This window comes from Psammomys obesus, unplaced genomic scaffold, assembly GCF_907164565.1.
Source record: "Psammomys obesus unplaced genomic scaffold, mPsaObe1.curated_primary_1811, whole genome shotgun sequence".
NCBI lineage: Eukaryota > Metazoa > Chordata > Mammalia > Rodentia > Muridae > Psammomys > Psammomys obesus.
In genome coordinates, this window is record NW_026596069.1 from 509,386 (window position 1) to 528,910 (window position 19,525).

A 19,525-nucleotide genomic window follows, 5' to 3' on the forward strand; every position below is an offset into this window, starting at 1 on the left:
GAACAGCAGTTTGAAAAGGCCCTTACTTCAAGGCTCAACTCTTCATCTTGTATCACAGACTCTTGTAACTCATACAGGACCCCAAACCAGCTTCAAACTTAAGATCTGAAACAAAAAAGGCTTCCCTGGGACAGGAGCAGGGTTTGGGGGAGTTCTCTCTTCTTTGTGGTGTGTCAGCTTGGCTAACTATCACAGTACCAGGTAAGTTATTAAAAGCTGACCCAATAAGCCACAGGAGTCTATTCACACGCAAAAATCTTGTAACGAAATAAATTTGTTTTAAAATAAAATAGAAAATGGGGTTTTCCTGTGTGAGAGAACACATTTAATGTCTGCAAACAATTGATGGTGAGCAGCAGGCAAACAGTCTACCTGCTATAAGGTCCTGGAGATGTCTCCACTGACCAAAACCCAAAGTAAAACAAAACAAATGGGCCAACCAGATCCCTCCCCCACAAAATCACTGAAACAAAAGACTGATGATCTGTTTATGTAGTCACATGAAAAATAAACATCTTTATTTTTTGCCTACTTTATTTCATTTTTTTCAAATAAAATTTAAATCTGTACAAAGTATACTGTTACAGTATATATTTTGTAAGAATCAATGCCTAAAAGAATCACAATACTTCAATAAGCAGTACAGCAGACCTCGCTAGCTTCAGCTTTGATATTGAACAAACTCAAGCCGGCTGATGCACAACACGGTTGCTTGGTTTCCACATGGTGAGTTCCCAGCACTGAGATGGGAGAACATGACAGCAAATATGGTTATATTACAGCCCAACACACTGCGCTTCTTCATATGATAACTGCACATATTTAACACAGAATGCTCAAATTTACGTTTTAAATTGCATTTGCTTACTTTTTAGTTGGCAAAATTCAGCATTCTTAAATGGGGTCCCCAAACAGTGCAAATTAATGATATTCTATTGTATATTGGCACAACTCCAATAAGGATTAACTTGTAAACTCAAAAGAATATCAAGAACTTAGCCCTAGATTTTAACTAATATACACCTGGTCCATTTAACCAAAGTCATTTTGGAAAGATAGTAAAGAGCAACTCTATTTCTGAAAGGATATTGTTTTGACCATTCTTTAGAGAAGATAATTTAAATTGTCATTAAAATGTTTTACTATAAAAATTTTACAAACTTGATTAGAAATTTCAAGGTGATTCACAGCAGACAAAAACAAACTGTTTATATTCCAACAACACCAAGGCTTAGACTTTCAAGCAGAGCACGACCGTGTCAGCTGTGTTAACTGAAACTGGACAGTGTACTAAGTTTATAAGTGGTGCTGGGTCTAGCAAGTGTAAATACACAGTATATTTCAATGAAAAGAATTGTCTTCTTTATACTTTATTTGTTTTCCCATAAGGAAACATTAATGTTTACATTCTTTAATAAAGTTAATCTTACATCAGAATATAACTTAATACTGTCAGCAACAGGGACCACACACAGTAAATAAGAAGCACATTTAAAATAAGTCTGATTTCACATAGATTAACATTTGTTGGTTAATAAAATATCGACAGTATTACAATCTTACAATATTTACAGTAAGAAAAATCTAGAGTAATATATACCTTTCACAGCAGGATTCCTTTTTAAGTTTTTCCAGTTTGGGATTGTGTGTACACAAAAGCTCAAAATAAAGCAACTCTGAATGTAATCTTAAAGTAATGGCTACAGGGGGACTCTATCATGGCCATTGAAAATAATGATGACTTCTCACGGAGTCTGAGGCATCTGAGAACCCAGTTAATTTACCAAAGACCTGCTCAACCCAGCCTTAGTTACCCAGATTAAAGCTGCAGAACTCCGGCCTTCCCCAACTGCTGAAAACCCAACAGACTTTCTCATCATGCTATAAGAAAAGAGGGGGAATTAGTTTCAGCTCATAACTTTATGGTTGGAGGCTTCCAACCAGTGCACATTCCCTAACATATGCCAAAAGAGGGGAGGTTTCATGCCCAAGCATCACAAGAGTCCACCCTCCAAGTACAGGGCATCCTGATACCAAGCTCCGTCATTCTTCAACTCTTGTGTATTAAGATAAGGCATGAACCTGGCCCATTTAATACCAGTATCTTGGAGACTTGGGACTGGGACAAAAGAACAGACTCGTGTAGTTTGCACTGAGAGCAATAGGAAAAATGGGACGTGATGCACATTTCCAATTAGAATGACAAGAAGACCCACATCCCTAAACTGGAATTTGGCCAGGGCATCAGAGTTAGCACCCCCTCTCTGAGTACCACGAACAATTAGGATGTGTGCTCTGGGCCTCCTCTTGGAGAGCATCTACTGTAAGTAACGCAGTGTGGGACATTAGTTCAATGACTCCCGAGAAAGCAGATACAATTCTTGAATCTGGGGCTCTGATCTGAGGTCAATCCTCAGAGCTGTGACCTGTCCCAACTCTGCTTACTTCACGTTATCTGATGGGCACAGAGCACTCAGGGATACGGCTGCTGGCTGCTTTTGACTCTAGATCTTACAGGTAATCAACAGGTATCTGGGATTGAATTAGCAAACTGTACCATGGCTCCTTAAACAGACACTGTCAGGTCTGAAATCATGTCAAGCATGAATCTTTGCTGTCAGGTCAGAAACCAAAGTGGGAGTGTTCCCACATCAGCCAAGGTTATTTTGTCAAAACCTTAGAGGAGTTGGACGGTTTTTCAGTTTGCAAGTGATTGGTTACTTATTCAGTCAAGCTGGATTGGCAAACCAGACTGAACTATTTAGTTTTGTGTTTTGATTCTTACATTGTGCTAACCCAAAGCTGTTGCATTTGGGCTAAATACACTGACAGAGAAAATTCAAACAAAAGTTTCAGCAAACTTCTGCGGCATTTTCTTTTTGGAAGTCAATGCAAGATCGAAAGGTATTTCTACCCAACAAAGTCTGTTTAAGTGTGTAATGTTTCTTCCTTTTGGTCCTATACAGAATGCTATGACTTCTATATAGGTCTGAATGCTGCCCCGTGTAGATTCCTTCTGTATATCTAAAAATATATACTTTTCAGTAGTTCAATACATGGTTAATCTTCCCACAGAGGAAGATTTTTGTAATCACATGTTGCAAAGTAGAAAAACATCTCCTTTCTAAGAAAGGAAATACACTTTTTCTATTGTACACTTTTGAATAAGCCCAAAGGCATGCACCAAAAATCATTATTAAACTAATACATGCACTAAAATGGTGTGGAATTAGACTTAAAGTGCTGCTTCTTGATTTCTAAATTTGAAGACATCTGTCAGTTGTTGTGTCAAAGTCCTCCCCACCCCCACCCCATGGTACCAAGAGAAAAAAGTAAAAAGTATGCATAAATCTTTTAGACTAGTCTTTACATGTGGGAGAGATGGATATATCAACTATCCTATATGTAAACTGGACTCCCAGTTTTAAATAAAAGCAGTTATTTACTGGTAAAAATTGTCAAAGCTAATACACCCAAACAAATGTTACTAGTAAATAATGTTCTACATAGAGAATAATTTACTTTGGTTTTATGCACCTTCTCAAAAATAATACTAGTGTCCCATACTTCACCAAACTGATGTGTTCCAGCAAAGTTGTAAGGCAACTTATTTTTCCCTAGTGCCATCTTTTTTTCCCCCAACAGACAAAACTAAAATCTTTTGGTGAGGAAGGGGTTAAGATAATGGCTAACCCCTTGGCATCCTGAGCATTGTGGTTTATCAAACTCTACCCTGCTAAACTTGTCAGGCACCTTGCCCCCTACCTTGAACCAGGAATGGCTCCCATATCTGGAGATGACCTGACTCCTTATAAATAGCTCGCAGAACTTTACTTCTCTTTCCCTTCTATCTGGATGTTATAAAGTCTAACAAAGCTAATTGCAATGTCACATTTCACTAGTAGGGGCCACCATGTGATGATAATAATTCCAATCTGAAATGTTTTAAGCCAATAGCTCCTAATTTTATCAGTTATTTGTATAATAATTTTCTATACAGTTTGCTCAGAGCAAAATTTTCTAACTTGGGTTTCAAAAGGTAAGTGATGACCCTGAGGTTGTAGCAAAATTATCTGTACTATGTGCATTTTTCCCCAAGGAGAGGGTCCATCACTTTAATCAGATATTCAAAGGTATTTGTGACACCCCCCCCCAAAAAAAAAGCACTACAGGGACAAAGGAGGGATACCCGTAATTCACTGTACAATAGGACTGGGAAGTGGAGGCACACAACAAAAATTGCCTTGGGCGGGTGTTGCTGATCTTTCCCTTTATTTATATTTGGGAAATAAGTGACTCAAAAGTAGGAAAATGAATTAATTAGGCTAGTTAAACGCCATTAAAAAAATAAAGCCACTTGCTACAATTTTCTCACTTCCATATATGGTAAATTTAGCCTCCAAAAAAAGGTATAAAGACTGAATTTTTTCTTTTCCTAAGAAATTCACAGATATAATGCTGAATGTCATCCACATTTAAAGAGCTAAGGCCATCAAATGTAGGTAACTCTAATGATGTGAGCCTTTCACTTGTAGTTTGTAGTTTTGAGTACAGAATTATCTAGAGTCAAATCCACATTTGTCAATTTTCATTTCCAAAATTGGTCCACACTTAGACAACTACCTGGCACAATTCCTGTACATAAACCTAAGATCTGGAGAATGGTTAAACTTTCCACTGAAATTAAAAACATGGCTACAGGCTCCACAACCATGCCTCATCATGGAATCTAGCCACAAACATCCACACCATGTTGTAGAAGACATTCTCATTTCATATATATCACTGAATTTTCAACAGAATTCGCAAACATTATGAGCCACAATGACCAGCAGAACATGTCAAGATCAACACCCCCATCCAGAAAACATCCAGACCTTCCAAAATAACCAGATCTGAAAAGAGGCCTCTTACTTGCTGGTTTTAAGTATGAAATGTGTAAAAAGCTACAGGGAAGGAATAAAAAATGAGATTATTAAGTAACTTATAAAAACAATTCCAGCCAAAAATACATCTCTCTGTTCCATTGAGAAAACTCGTTTTCCTTTTCTTTTTACTGAATACAGCATCACACATTCAGAGGTACATTCTTTGTTCTCTGTTCTCTGTGTAGAACACATCAAGGAAGCTATAAGACTGACTCTGGTTAAATGAAAGTCCTGTATCCTTTGCTGTCACCATTCCTCAAAAAGATGTCAATCTTAAATTCTCAAAAGGAACAGTCATTTCATGTAATACCAGTTATGTGACATAAACCATAAAGAAACTATATGAACTTTATGGAAAGCTACATAAAAGAGGGAACTGCCACCTACTGTACTTTCAGTTTCTTAAGCATGTGCCCCAAGTAAGACTCGGATATCATTGACTATGAAAATATATCAACACTCCAAAGTCAGGCCATACCAGGCTGGAAGTTGGATCTCAAAGACACAATTTCATATCCATTGACATAGTTCCTATCCTAAGCTTTTACTTTATTTAAACCGTTTAATAAAACTCACAGTTATGAATAATTTTATGGGCAAATAAAGAAAAAATTATCAAAACAAATTTTACTGTTTCATAGCTAACATTATTAAATATTTTCCTGGCCTTATAAAGCGTATGTAATTGCATATGAGTTTAACTTTGGGTGGGATATTGAAAGCAATTTTGCAAAAAATTAGAAGAGAATAGAAACAAAAGTGAAAGTGACTAGTCTTTAATATCCAAAAACTTAAGTGCAAAGATAAATAGTGCAACAATGAAAATTATAATTTTATAGGCCACTTTTACACAGTCTTTTCTGCTTTTGCACTTTCCTACATTATTATCAAACCCTAACAACTGTATGCAGCATAGAAATGGGCTATCGTTTATCTCCATTGCCTAGACGCAAAGAAACCTTTCATACTCAGTCATTTAAAGCACTGGTTCTTCACTTCTTTTAAACAATTCCTAAGGGAGGAGCTACTTAAGAAGGCTCTGCACAGACTTAAACTAGAGTATGTTACCTATAATTTAAAATCTGACACACAATAAAATGAGAAAATTATACTAAGTGCCAGCTCTGCAAAATAAGTTATGTAGAAAATTACTCCACTATTGTTAATGAACTTGACACTTGAGAAAAGAATAAACACCTTCCAAGGACAGATCAAGACTTCCTTTTTGGCTATTTTAAAACAAATTCTTAACAGGAATGTATAGGTATCTGATTAAAATGAAACTTGAAAGTAATGTGTCAAAATTTCTAAGAATAAACGTATAGCAAATTTACAGTCAACCTGAACTCAAATTATACAACTTTTAAAACAAATATTTACCTTAAATAATTTAAAACACTGCTGGGATTATAGAGCAGATAACTAATCACTGTCAGTTCACCTTACAAAGAACACAAGAACCTGGGAGATAGATTAAATTATAATTAACATCTGTCTACATCAACTACAGGGAATTCTACAATGTTAAAGTAGGAAAACAAATAGAAATATGAGTTCAGGGGATATGTTGTCTAATTCTGTAAATTTATTATTGAGGGTTTCTTAAGGTCCACAATGTTAGACGGCTGCTAGGACTACAAATGTAAAGGAAGTAGAAAAGATACTTTAAAATAGCAATTTAGTGACCGTATCTGGTTTACTGTTTTCTAAAAAGTGCATATTGACCAAAAGCTAAAGTGTCTATAAAGAAAGGATCTTTGGGTGTGGATTTTTGTGGATTATAAGGATCATTTTAAAATGAAAACATATGCTACATTGTGACAAGAGTCCTAAAATAGTAGATGACAAATTTCACTGATAATTTAAAAAAATAGTAAATGAAAAAGGGTGAATTGTTATCTTTTTCTCCCAAAATAGTACGTTTCCAACACCAATCTGTCTTGACCAGAAGAGCTGCCATTTCATAACTGTGCTACTTAAATTTGCTCAGAGCAGACATACCATAAACCTTCAAACCACCATACACACACACCAAAACTGATTTGTATCATCCATCATCATCACCATAAATAGCTACAATCAGTTTTCTCTTAGCCAACAAGGGGCCCACTCACACTTCCTTAGTGAAGCTCAACCTCACTGTTCTTAGTCAACACTTCCCATTCAGAGTTCATCTTAGTACTTTTTTCTGTGGCCAATAAAAAATTCCTCTTACGTTACTTCCCATCATTCTCTTCTGTATCTCTCACACCCCCATTCATAAACAAACAGCTTTATCCTTTCTGCTCTCCAATTTCCAAACCAGTAAGTGTCAGTTCTCTGTAACTTAAACACACTTCTTACACTCTCCATTTCCCAGATTTGCTAACAAGCACTCATTTAGATGCTCTTCAAATTAAGACTATGGGAAAAACAGCCATCAGGGGGAGAAAAAGGCCAAATTACTTCAAAATAGAGAAATCTTTCTGGCTCATCACTTAGCTATGTTCAAAGAAAAGAGTCATTATTTCACTTCTTTCTGAAGGAGGGGAGTTCAGATGCCATGAGCAGGATCATAAAGAAAGGAGAATGGAGGAGTCAAGTTGCCAGATGTACTTTTGCAAGGAGGTCAAGAGCTACCAACAACTAACTGCACTGCCAACTGTCAATCCATTTCAGCAGAGTATGACTTAACATCAGTGAGCGTAAATCATTACCTGATTGTTATTACTGTCTGAGCTACTCAAGCGAGTGTCACCTGTCCTGTAACTTTTAACTGTCACTTAAATCCTCCTAGAAGCCTTTCACAGTAATACATCTTAGACCCAAATACACACCAGCAAGAATATTTCCACAATTCCAACACACAAGTGTGTGATCTTTAACCTTACAGGCCTTCTAAATTACTAAAGTGGATCCTAAACCAAGAAAATTAAAACTCATTAGTTTAATTTCCCCCACGAAATGCTAAAAAATGTAATTACTATGCAAATTAATAATAAAAACAAAATGTGTATTCATGGAAGCACAAAAATATTATGATTCCAAGAACAATAAAATATTTTATACAAAAGATTGCCACCACAATTCTACAACTATCCACAGTACAATTTTTCACAAAATCTAGACAACAGAAGGAAGGGAGGAAAAAAGGGAGGGAGAAGATATCAAATGTAATGAAAAGGAGACATAAAACGTAACATGAAGGCAAAAATGGAATAGCTATAAAATTCTTACAAAAAAAAAAAACCATCAAGAGGCTATTTTCCATATTCAACTTTTCTGACAATGTAAGTTGCCTAGACCCTCAAAATCTGGTAGTCAGTTTGTAGATGGAGGATGGCAAACTGCTTAGAACCAGCCACATTTCTTATATTTCATCTGCTTGTTCTTTAATCTTAAAGTTCTACTAATGCTAATTTAGACTGTGCTGATGCTAGTTTAGATCATTACGTAGCCTGTAACAATGAAATTTCTGCTCAAAAAGAGCCTGTCAAATAGCCAAGGCCTTAAATTTAGGTTTGGTTTCATAAATCTTTAAGTCAGCTTTTCTCAAGAAATGCACGCCAACTCTGTAGAGCTATATGGTAGCTAATGCTGCTGGATAAACAGTCATTTTAAGCAGTGATCACTTTAGTTTTATAGTTACTATGAATGGCCTACTTTTGGCTTACAATGAAGAAAACAATGTTTTAAATTTTGATAAAGTTTAAAGCAAACTCATAAAACTAGTAAATTTGCTTAAGCAATTAAAAAGATCTCTTATTGTATTCCATAACGAATCATGAACTCTAAGTTAGCGATACTCGAATTTAGAGATAGCAACATAAGTGTTATACTCCCACTGTTTCGGATCTAAAGTGCAGAAGACGTCCCTGTCTTAGCTTTCCTTCACACAGTAAACAAAACTTCAATGATATCCAAGAAACAACAAAAAAGGGGAAAACTGATTTTCTATTTCACTTTTTATGAGGAAAGAAATATTAAAACTACACTTTTGTGTTAAAAAAAAAAAAAACCACAACAAACTGTGGAGCTATGAAAGCTACCCAAGTAATTTCAGGAATCCCCATTCTAAATCATCTGTGTATGTACGTTATCAGCGTCTAACATGAAAAAAAAAAAAAAGCTAATGGAAATACTGGAAAAGAGAAGGTAAGCTATGTAAAGATAAAAATAATTCCACACCCATGATGGGGTCACCATGGCTGGCAGATTAACCCAAATTTTTGTGAGAGAAAACTGTGTTAACACAGTTTAAAAAGTTTCAACATTGCCAAACACAAAATGTTAACGCGACGAAACAAAACTATGATAATTTCTCCAAACATCAAGTTCCATTTAAAAAAATCAGGAAGAAAAAAGATGACATTATATCTTTTCCTAAGATCTAAATCTTAACCCATGTAAGGATATTATGAAGTGCTTGGGCCACCAAACCCACCCAGATTCTTCTAACAGATTTATCTTTTTTCCCTCCCTTCCACCCAAATCTAGCTCCATTTTCCTGCAGAAAAAGGTACGAATTCCTACATTGATAAGAACAAGAAATGAAACAGTGAGTACAACTGATAGAGATCCATTGACTTTTATTACAAATGTACTTGATCACTTGGCTTCAAAAAGTTTAAAATCAATTCCCTAATATCTGTATGCCAGTACAAAGCAAACTGTTTTTTACAAATTAAATACCTAAAAACTTGACAAAAATATTAAAATTTGATGAAAAACAATTATAAAAATTCTTAATCTCTCTCTTCAAAAAAAGGAGGCAGTCTTTCCAGACCTATCATACAATGTTAATAGTACTCAGCATTTTAGAACAGGTAGCTAAATTATATCGTTTATGTCAACGTTAAAAAAAAAAACTCTTAAACTAATAGATTTTATTTGTATATGCTCCAGTTAAGTTTGTGAATGCCATCTGATTGCAATATAATCAACTCTCTTTAATTGAATTCTAATTTACACCTATTTAATAATTTGCATAGCTCAAAAGGGATAAAGGTTATTCTATGACTAATTAACATAAACTATTACAGTGCTATTCTCAAGGCAATAAGTATTTGCTCCCAAATAAAATTATCTGTCTCCTTTCAGCAGGGGTTAAAATCACTAGCAGCTTTCTCCATTACCTGAAAAAAAAAAAAAAATCAAACTGGAATAGTTCTCCATCTCTAGACGTAAAGGCTTAAAAACAAAAATTGACAGACTTTCCATTTTGAGTCAAATTTTAACCCCTGCACGGGACTAGAAAGTGAGACTTTCAAGGTCTCTTAAATTTCCCATTGGTTTTGGTTTCTATTTTCCATGGCTTTTGAGAAGCTGGAAAAGTTTGTCTTTCCTGACTACTTTGTCTTTTTTTCTCATTTGGCAAATATTCATACACCTCCAATGTGTGTCTAGTGGAGGAAAAGCCAACATGGCTTTCCTATGAACTTCCTTTGTTGTCAAAGGCATATATAATTTCTACGGTTCTGGCTAGTTAACTCTAGCTCCCTCTGTGGCTGGATGACTGCTGCTTCTAACATCAGCATGATAAATAGGCACAAATAAAAGGTAGCTTTAAAATAAGATTTGGTGATTTAAAAGGGGAGAAAAAGCCACAAATACCATCACCATTACCACAACCAACACACTCTCTCTTTCTCTCTCTCTTCAAATCTGGTAGCTGATCTCTAGATAAAATTACTTGACAGTGTCTCTCATTTTAAAGAACATCAATATTTCAATGCATTTCAAGTTTTCTTTTTTTTTTTTTTTACTTAGGCAAATAACATAGTTTAACCAAGCTCTTGGACCTTAATTGTAAGACAAAGCAGATCAATAAAAATAAGGCATACTTGTCATGAATTAAGTTCTGTTTGCTTGTTTTTGGCACATTTGATCATACTGTCTTCTATGAGTAACACATATGGTCAAATATACCCTCCCCCCTTTTCAGCACAAACTGGGGCTACCCACTAGTAAAATAAAAACAAGAAGAGACTCCAACAGAATACACTGAAATATAGAACCTTGGTAAAGTACCGAGCACCTGGGAGGGGAAATGTAGGGGAAGGATGAAACAGGAGAAAGGGAAGGGGAGGTTAGGAGGTCAATGGGGAGAGAAAGTGAGATGCTTTAAACAAAAAGAGCATCTTTACAGTCACTCAGTCTTCTCTATGACCACTTTTTAAGTCTTAAAAGATCTGCATGTGGATTTCTTTTTAAACCCAACGACCATAAATCAGGCAATGGATTCAAAGTCCTAGTAAGATTGTGTTTAACTGTCATAGTGTAAAGACAACTGCACAACACATGTGCTTCTTGATCTGGTAGGATTCCAAGCAGAATCTGAAGTCTATAGGTAAGAAAGGTTCACTTTAGGTAGCTGACCCTAAAGAAAACCTCAGGAAAGAACTTGCATCTCAAAGAAAGGACACTTTGCCTAAGTTTGCTGTGTTTTTGTTGACTTGCACTACTGACTGCTGGCTACTATGAAACACTGATCTAGGAGTACTCCAACAACTTGTAGCACAAGGCTTAACTTTAAAGAGCTATAGTAAACAAGAGACAAAATCAAAGCAATTCTCTTTCCTAATTAGAAACAGCACGGAGAATGCAATCTTTTTCCATATCACAGTTAAAGTACAGTGAACAAAACAGCTCAACAAACCTTAAGACAAAAAGTGCAGGTTATTAATGTTTACATGCAGTTGATAAGCATTCCAAATGTCACATTATGCACTGTAAAAGCTCAACTTTACTATATGAAAATAATAAAAAATGCACCTTGGGGGAGGGGAAAAGCAATTTAATAATTTCCAGTGATTTTGTAAGTAAAGAAACTCCTAACTATTGTACGGTCACCTCATATTTAACATTGTATGAATATGAAAAGCAAACAATGGGAAAATGCACAGTACAATGAAAATAGCTTGTTATTCAACACATACAGTAGATCTCAAAAACAAAGACAACACACTCAACCAGAAAGCTTAAAAATATCAAATCAAAACCTAAAGAGCCAGCAGGGGAAAAAAAAATCCTTCAAAAAAGACAACTGTTCTGCCTTCCTAGGCTGATGCTTCCCAATGGGAGAGGTACTGACACCTTCCCAGTCCTACAGGTGGTTTCTTCTACATACAGCAGGTAGATCTAGATGGCTGGATTTGCCAAGAAACAATTGCATGTCCAGAACTCTCTCTGTCAAACAAGATCCAAGATCCTCTTTTTTTCTTTTTTCTTTTTTTTACCAAAATACTTTCTACAGAATTCCAAACCAAAATGTACTGTATTTAAGGCATCTTTTTTTATAACATTTTCTCTTCACTCAAAGATGATAGTCATGCAGCAGTTTAATGATAAAAAATATATTAATATTTTACTATACAGCAGCAAGAAGTTAGTTGTCAATTAAAAGCACACAAACATCTTAAAATGAAAACCTGTAAGAGACTATCGTTACAAACAATTTCAGTGGAGGACACCAGCTTGGTAAAGTGCTCTCCTAGGCTTGCGTGTTCATACCCTACACTTTGAATATGAGTGATAATAGAACATACTTTTGACAGAAGGCTTGTACACTTGGGGAACACAAATACACTTAGCATATAATGTAGCCAGTAATAACTAGCACCACAGCTACATGGAAATCCTTTACATACACCAACTTGGCTTTCACTTTTAAAATGAAACTCAGTATCCATGGCTCAGTAGGATAACTATAATGGTGTTGCTTTGCTTTTAAACAGGTCTACATAAGTTAATAGCACTGGCAAAAATCAAAGGATAGCTTCAGACCTCTTACAAGTTTAGGAGACAGTGCTAGTGACCACAAATAGACTCACTACCTGATACCCAAGTACAGGTTCACTGGAAATTGCTGCACGTTAGTTAGGTTTTTAAAATCTTTCTACACATAATAAAAAATATATATTATGAACAATACAAGTACATCTCATATACACAATAATAACAAAACACCTACTCGGTCAAAGCAAACAGATGCAGAAAAATATTATGGGAAATTTCCTTTTTCCTTCTCCTTTTTCTTTTACTATTTGGATAACTTTGGTTCCAACCATAAAAATCACAACTTAGCAAATTTCATTTAAATGCCTTTTTTAATAATTTCTTCATGTTCACAGAAGTTTCACTGACCATTTTATATGTTTAAGGTCCAGATGCAATGCATATTGTATAAAAGAGAGCACTTATTGTTTACCTTGCATGAATTAAACCTACGTACCTTGAACTCTACAAACTTCTGCATAACATTTAGACAAAGCTCAGACACACAGCATGCCTAGCCCTCATATATATACACATCTCTAATCACAGGTATATAGGATGTCAAATATACTATAATAACCTCCATGTAAGGTTTGAAATTTGGTAACAAAATGAGAAAAACTAAAAATATTATTTTACGTGTTCTAAAATATCTCTTTTTTTGTGCTAAAGTCAAATGTTAGCTCAACATGAAAAGGACTTTTTATATAATTCAGCAATATTATAATCTTGACCATTTTGCAAACACTTTTAATAATAATAGCTTAAACGTGTACAAAAGTTCTTGGTTAATTAGGGAAATAAACACTCAGTTCTTTATATTTTTTAATCAAGTAGGAAACACAGTTCATATAATGTTATTACTTTTTGTATATTTTTTGTTTTTTGTTTTTAGCAGCTGCTTACTGTTTTATATGGTGGATAAAGTGGACAACATCCAGCGATGGGTGGCAAGTCAAGAAGAGAAACTGTCAGTTGGTGGAGGTTCTGTGGGTGGTGCTCCCTTGGAGTTTTAAAGTTTTTTTTTAAACTTTTTAACTTTTTATTTTTCTCTCTTTACAGTATATTTTCTCTCTGTGTGTGGCTGTGTGTGTGTGTGTACACGTACGTGTATGCGTGTGTGTGTGTTTGTGTGTGTGTGTTTCATTCAGTTTGATCAATCTTCTTCCCCTTCTTCCTCACCCTGCAGTAGCAGGGTGGCAGCGGTGGTCTCCTCTTGCTGCTGCTGCTGCTGCTGGTGGAGCTGCTCACAGGCGGCCCGCTTCTCCCTCTGCTTCTCTTGAATCTTCTTCATCTCCTCCGAGTACTTGCAGAAGGTGTGTCCGAACTTGGCCCACACCTTGTAGGGCACGGTGATGGAGTTGCGGTAGGTGGGCTTCACCTCACTGACTCGCATAAACACGCCGTACTTGTTGGAGCCCACATCGAAGAAGAAGCGCTTGTTGTCCACAGTCAAGGAGGTGCCCTCGGGCAGCTCGGCCGGCTCCTCCTCCACTCCATAGTCGTCGATGAGCTTGGCCAGAGCGTCACGGAACTCGATGAGCCCCTGCGCGGGCAGCGCAATGGTCTGGCCCTGCGTGGAGCCCAGGCCGGGCCCCCGGTTGACTGTCTGGCGGATGCGCAGGAAGCGGCCGCGCTGGTTCTCCTTGAGATCCATGTAGTACTTGCGGTTTTCGCGCACCAGGAACTCGCTCTTGAGCGCCCGGCGTGGCTCGTCCTGTGCCTGGGCCAGGTCGGGCGGCTGGCTGGGGCCCAGCTGCGCGTAGTGCTCGATGAAGTCGCCCAGGTAGTCGCGGAACTCCACGGCCACAGACATGGAGAGGGTGAGGCGGCTCTTGTTGCCGCCAGCGCCCACCTCAGCGATCTTGAGGAAACGGCCCTTAGCGTTCTGCTTCACGTCCAGGTAGAAACGCTTGTTCTGGATGTCCACCCGCTTGGAGGCCAGCTCCTGCGTCTCGTGCTGCAGCCCCCCCGGGGCCCCGCCGCCGCCGCCACTGCCGCCGCCGCCCCCGCCGCCACCACCGCCCCCGCCGGAGCCTGAGCCCGAGCCCGGGTGCCCTAGGGAGCCGCCCGAGCCCAGCGCCGCACCACCCTGTTCGCTGCCGCTGTCTCGGTCCGCCATGATGCTGCGCTCCGCCGCCGCGCCGCCGCCTGCCGCTCCGCCCGCCGCCTCAGTCGCCTCAGCCGCCGCTGCTTTCCCTCCCCGGCTCCGCCTGCTGCCGCCGCAACCCCCACAGCCAGTCAGCCACTCTCGCGAGATCTGCGGGAGAGACGAGACAGACGAGACCCGGTAACAGGGCACTGACTCCCCAGTACAGTAGCAGGGCGCCCTACTGTACGCGCCCACCCGCCCGCCGGCACGTGACTGCGCCCCTTCCCCAGGCCAGCCACCCTGCCCGCCTGCCCGCCAGGCGGCGCCCACCCGCCAGCCCTCGCCCTACACCCCTCTCTGGAGGGGGGAGCGCCGCGTCGCAGTTCTGCTGCCACCGCAGCCTCTGCCACCACCACCGCCGTAGCTACTACCCCTGTTGGCCAGACCCTAAACAGCCTCGACTTGTGAAGTCGGGGATGGGGACGGGGGGGTGGGGGGAACGGGGGCTATGCCGTATTAAGCACAGACATCAGGCCTGGCTCTGCTTTCCAGTGACCCCAAAGAGAGGATGTGGGGGAGGGGCCTTCGTAGCACAGCAGAGTAGGATGCAGAGGGGACACCGAGTCACGGCCCCCTTTTCCCCTGTGGGCCTGACCCAGACCCAAACCCAGACAGGGCCACCCGCCACCCGACAGGGCTGTCTCCTACCGCAGAGCCGAGGCCGAAGAGGCAGGCGAGGAAAAAGAGGTGCTGCGGTGGTAAACCCTTAGCTGCAGAAGGGGCTGCTGGGGATGAAGACCGGGCGCCAGCAGCAGTGGCGCGGAGCAGCAGACACCTAGCCCGTCCCTCCTCTCTCCCTCCCCTCGCTCCCGCCGCTCCCCCTCCCCGCGCACGGCAGCGGCTCTGGCCTCAGATGATCCCGCTCCCCCCTCCCCCCAACCGCAGCCCCGCACAGTCGGGCGGGCGCACTCACCAGCGGGGGGAGCTGGGCCGAGGACAGTAGCCGCACCAGGGCCGGGGTGCCTGCAGTGCCTATTCCCGTAGGCTATGCCCTTACTCTCAAAAAATAAAAATTAAAAAAAAAGGAAACCCACGCTCACCCAAAAACCTGCAACCAGCCCCCCCCCCCCCAGACTGCTTGGCTGCCTCCCCCCCTCCTTCTGAGATTTGGGAAGGGGGGCACCCTGCTTAGGGCTCAGCCCAGCCTGGGTTGCCGGCCAGCTCTGCAGAAGAACCAGGCCCTGCCGAGCATTCAGACCCCAGCCCACTCTTCTTTAGAAGGACCCAGAATGGAGGAGAAAACCCCATCAGGCTTTCGGAAATTCATGAACTAAAAATGTCAGGAATTTCCTGGGAAACGCAGTTCCTTACGGGATTCATTAAAGCAGGTTCGCTTATCCCTTTACTCTTCCGCCCAGAAACTTAAAAGTATCAAAGAGAACCCCCGAACCCCAATAAAATATTGAAGATCTCTTGGATTTTGTGCAGACAAACCATTATTGACCATTAATTAACCCATCAGTCTTTGGATGGTGATACCTTAAAGGGAATCTTCTGTGGCCATAGAAAGAGTTCCAGGAATAAAGATGGGACACGGAATTAAAAATGTTCTTCTTAAACTATGATCCATAATCTAGGGCTTGTTTCCCAACACCCAGACAGTGAATGCTCACACTCACTTCACTGCGGTGTGCAGCCCTGGCAGCTGTGGCAAAGCTAAGGCCTATTTCCAGAGGACCCTTACCAAGGACCTCAAACTTCAATCACTGGAGAGGAGACAGATCGTACAGCCTTACCCTGCCTTTTTCCACATAGACTTCTGCTTCTACCCTAGTAATGTGCCTATACATCTGTGACTTCCACACTCCTGCTGAACTTCTCCTCTCCTTCCACGATTAGGAGCTGCCTTCCCCACTTACCTGCAGAAACCAATAACTAATTACTTGCTGAGGCAGGGGGAATTAAAGTAAGGACAGTCTGGAGGCAGATATCTTTCCAGTCCTGAACGCAAAAAGCTCCTTAATATGGCCTTTTACTTTTGGGACAAACCTGTGTGCTGGTATTCATGTCTTCTGCATCTCTGTCTTCTCCCATCATTTGTCCCCAGCAAGAGCCCCATTTTACTTCACATTAGCTACATTCATGACTTCCCACTAAAGAGGAAGAAACAGGGCAAAGAACCCTGGCCACCAAAGAGCAAACCAGAGGAATACTGTGAACCTGCCTGAGAAACACGCACATGCATTCAGTGATATCTGAAAGAGCTACCTGAAGAGGAAGCTCAGTCTGAAACGGAAACCTTTGCTTTGGGCCTCACAAAGAATTTCTCCTTAAATTAGAAGCAATCTCTAGAACTACATAAGGCCTTTTCAGTACTGAGTTTTCTGCGCTCTCCCCTCTATCCGCAAGTCTGTTGGGTTAGGGGAAACAGGAACTTTCAGAGGATTTCCTACCACAAAATACAAATTCCTGAAGACACAAAAGTTCCTACATGGTCCCTGTAACAGTCAGGACCCTGGATAGACCCCGGCAACTCCAGTAACTTAAATGCTGAGTGACCGGGTATCTGCAGAGATCGGCCGAGCTGTGCTTCCAAGTGTGAACCGAGGAAAAGATCCAGTGAAGTCCCGATTTAGAGGGGCGGCTGCTCTTCTTCAACAGTTTACTTTACAAAGAACCAAGCCCTGCCCCCTAATGAGAGCTCAAGACAACAAGGCCAATGAGATTTTGATGAGGCCACCCGCAGCCAGTCCCTACATTCTTCCAGGCTTGGGGCGCCAAATTGCCTTCCCAGACTAACTTTGCAGCTTAAATTTCTTGATGTTCCAAATATTTATTTCCAGGGTTTGGAAGTGCCCTGATTTTCTGGGAGACAAGGGGGACTATCACCAGGAACTGACATCTTCCCCGGAGCAGAGGCAACCGATGATGTTTCTGGATAGAATACAAGTTAAACATCATTTGCATGCTTAAAGTGGGAATTTTAAATGAAAACCAGCAAATTACTGAGACTTCTCAATAATTATATGCCTGCTTTATACTAGTCGTTAATATGATTTCTACCTCTTTATATCTAAAAAGTAAAAAAAAAAAAGTGAAGATTCTCCTCTCAAACAATTCAATGATAAATTAAGTTGAGTAGCATATTTTTACTACTTCACAAAGAGCGTCAATTTTAGGGTAACCCTTAAATGTGGTTTTTCTCAGGCTAAAAGGTAAAAGGCGGCTTTCTTTAAGCTACCGATATGACATCTGTCTTCAAAGGCAGCAAAGAAGGAATGAATATTAACGTACAGGAAAGTCTTAAAATGTTTAGAACTTTAAGTTAAGATTTAGAAGTTTTATATGCATCCTGGCTTTGAAGATCTATAAGAAAACTGTGGACTTAAAGAGACTTTTAGCCACTCATTAACTACCTAAATATACTAACTGGATAAATGAAAGATCAGTTCTAGTCTTTGAATTTATTACTTCAATGCACAGAGCTGTAAAACTAACCTTATAATTTCATTACAATATAGGAAAGACTACAGAGAAACAAAATATAATATGCAACAAAGTATCTACATTAACGAAAAATTATCAAAAAGAAATATTCCCCTTTTACTCAAAATTTGCTTACATTTACCTGATAAAGGTTTCTATGTCATTTGAGCCCCTTTATTAACATTATACACGCACTTTAAAGAGAATCAATATTAAAAAATTTTAACCAGTACATATTTAACAAACTTACCCACAATTTATTATCATTACTACAAGGACACATTTTGAAACAGACCAAGAAGGAAAACAAAAAACACCACCTCAATTTTCCTCTGCCTGAACTACAGGTGATTCTGAAATACTGTAATTAATTTTTTTTTTTTTTAAAGAAAAGATCAGCACATAGTTATAAAATAAATTAGAGGAGAGGCTACTTCTGGGCAGTAAACTCTTGATTGTACAATTCCCAACAAAAACAACATGTTAATACTTTACAATGCACAAATTTCACAGCCCCCTAAAAGAGAACATTGGAATTTTATTCAAGGGCTACTTGGGTTAAACCAGACAATAATCTTCAATACTTAAATCACTATAAAACCAATCAGAATGTTAGGCTGCAAATGTTCAAAGCAAAGGAATTCCTTATCTCTTTATGGCTACGTACAAACAGAATTAAGAGACACTCTCAAGTAAATCTGACCATGAACATCATCTCACGAACTAGCATTTCACGAATCTTTTTAAAGAAGCTTTCAATACCCTACCTGTTTTAGAAAATTAGCTTTGACATTGTGTTAGTGTTTAGAATTAAAGTTATAAACTAAATATTCAAATTCAGAAAAGAACTATTTAGTGATCTATAATCCTTGCATTTCACAAATTTTTCATTTTTATCATATGCAGAAGAGTTAAATTTATCGCACAATCTAAATTCCATACAAAATTCAGAGAACCCGACATTTTATGTACCCCAAAGGTCCAAACAAAACCCATTCAAAAGTCAAAAGCTCTCTCTTTGTCTGATACTTAAATGGTTTTACTAGTACTGTACTCAAGGAATTGAAATCCGCAACTTTCTCCACACTCTAGTCGACACTCCAATTTTCAAAGCCACAATTCCCTTAAGTGTTTTGGGCGGGGGCAAAGGGGGGTCTCAAAGTAAATCAAAATTTTCCTTTTCCTCTGGCAGCCTACCAAAAGATGCCAAACCAAATCCAGCCTATTGTAAATCTTCCTTCCAAGGACATGAGACAGAAACATA

The 19,525-nt window shown here is 39.4% G+C and overlaps 2 protein-coding genes across 2 annotated transcripts; both read right to left on the reverse strand.

Moving 5' to 3' along the window:
• Positions 1-486: 486 nt before the first annotated feature.
• Positions 487-820, reverse strand: Igip (IgA inducing protein). Its single transcript, XM_055625742.1, has one exon. It carries the CDS (start codon positions 818-820, stop codon positions 662-664), a length of 159 nt encoding a protein of 52 aa, XP_055481717.1. The 3' UTR covers positions 487-661.
• Pura (purine rich element binding protein A) lies at positions 487-14,810 on the reverse strand. Its single transcript, XM_055625741.1, has one exon. It carries the CDS (start codon positions 14,803-14,805, stop codon positions 13,840-13,842), a length of 966 nt encoding a protein of 321 aa, XP_055481716.1. The 5' UTR covers positions 14,806-14,810; the 3' UTR covers positions 487-13,839.
• Positions 14,811-19,525: the final 4,715 nt, after the last annotated feature.

Excerpts from the sequence above, each read along its gene's own strand:
- Igip (XM_055625742.1), bottom strand. The coding sequence starts at position 820 with ATGTGCAGTTATCATATGAAGAAGCGCAGTGTGTTGGGCTGTAATATA.
- Pura (XM_055625741.1), bottom strand. The coding sequence starts at position 14,805 with ATGGCGGACCGAGACAGCGGCAGCGAACAGGGTGGTGCGGCGCTGGGC.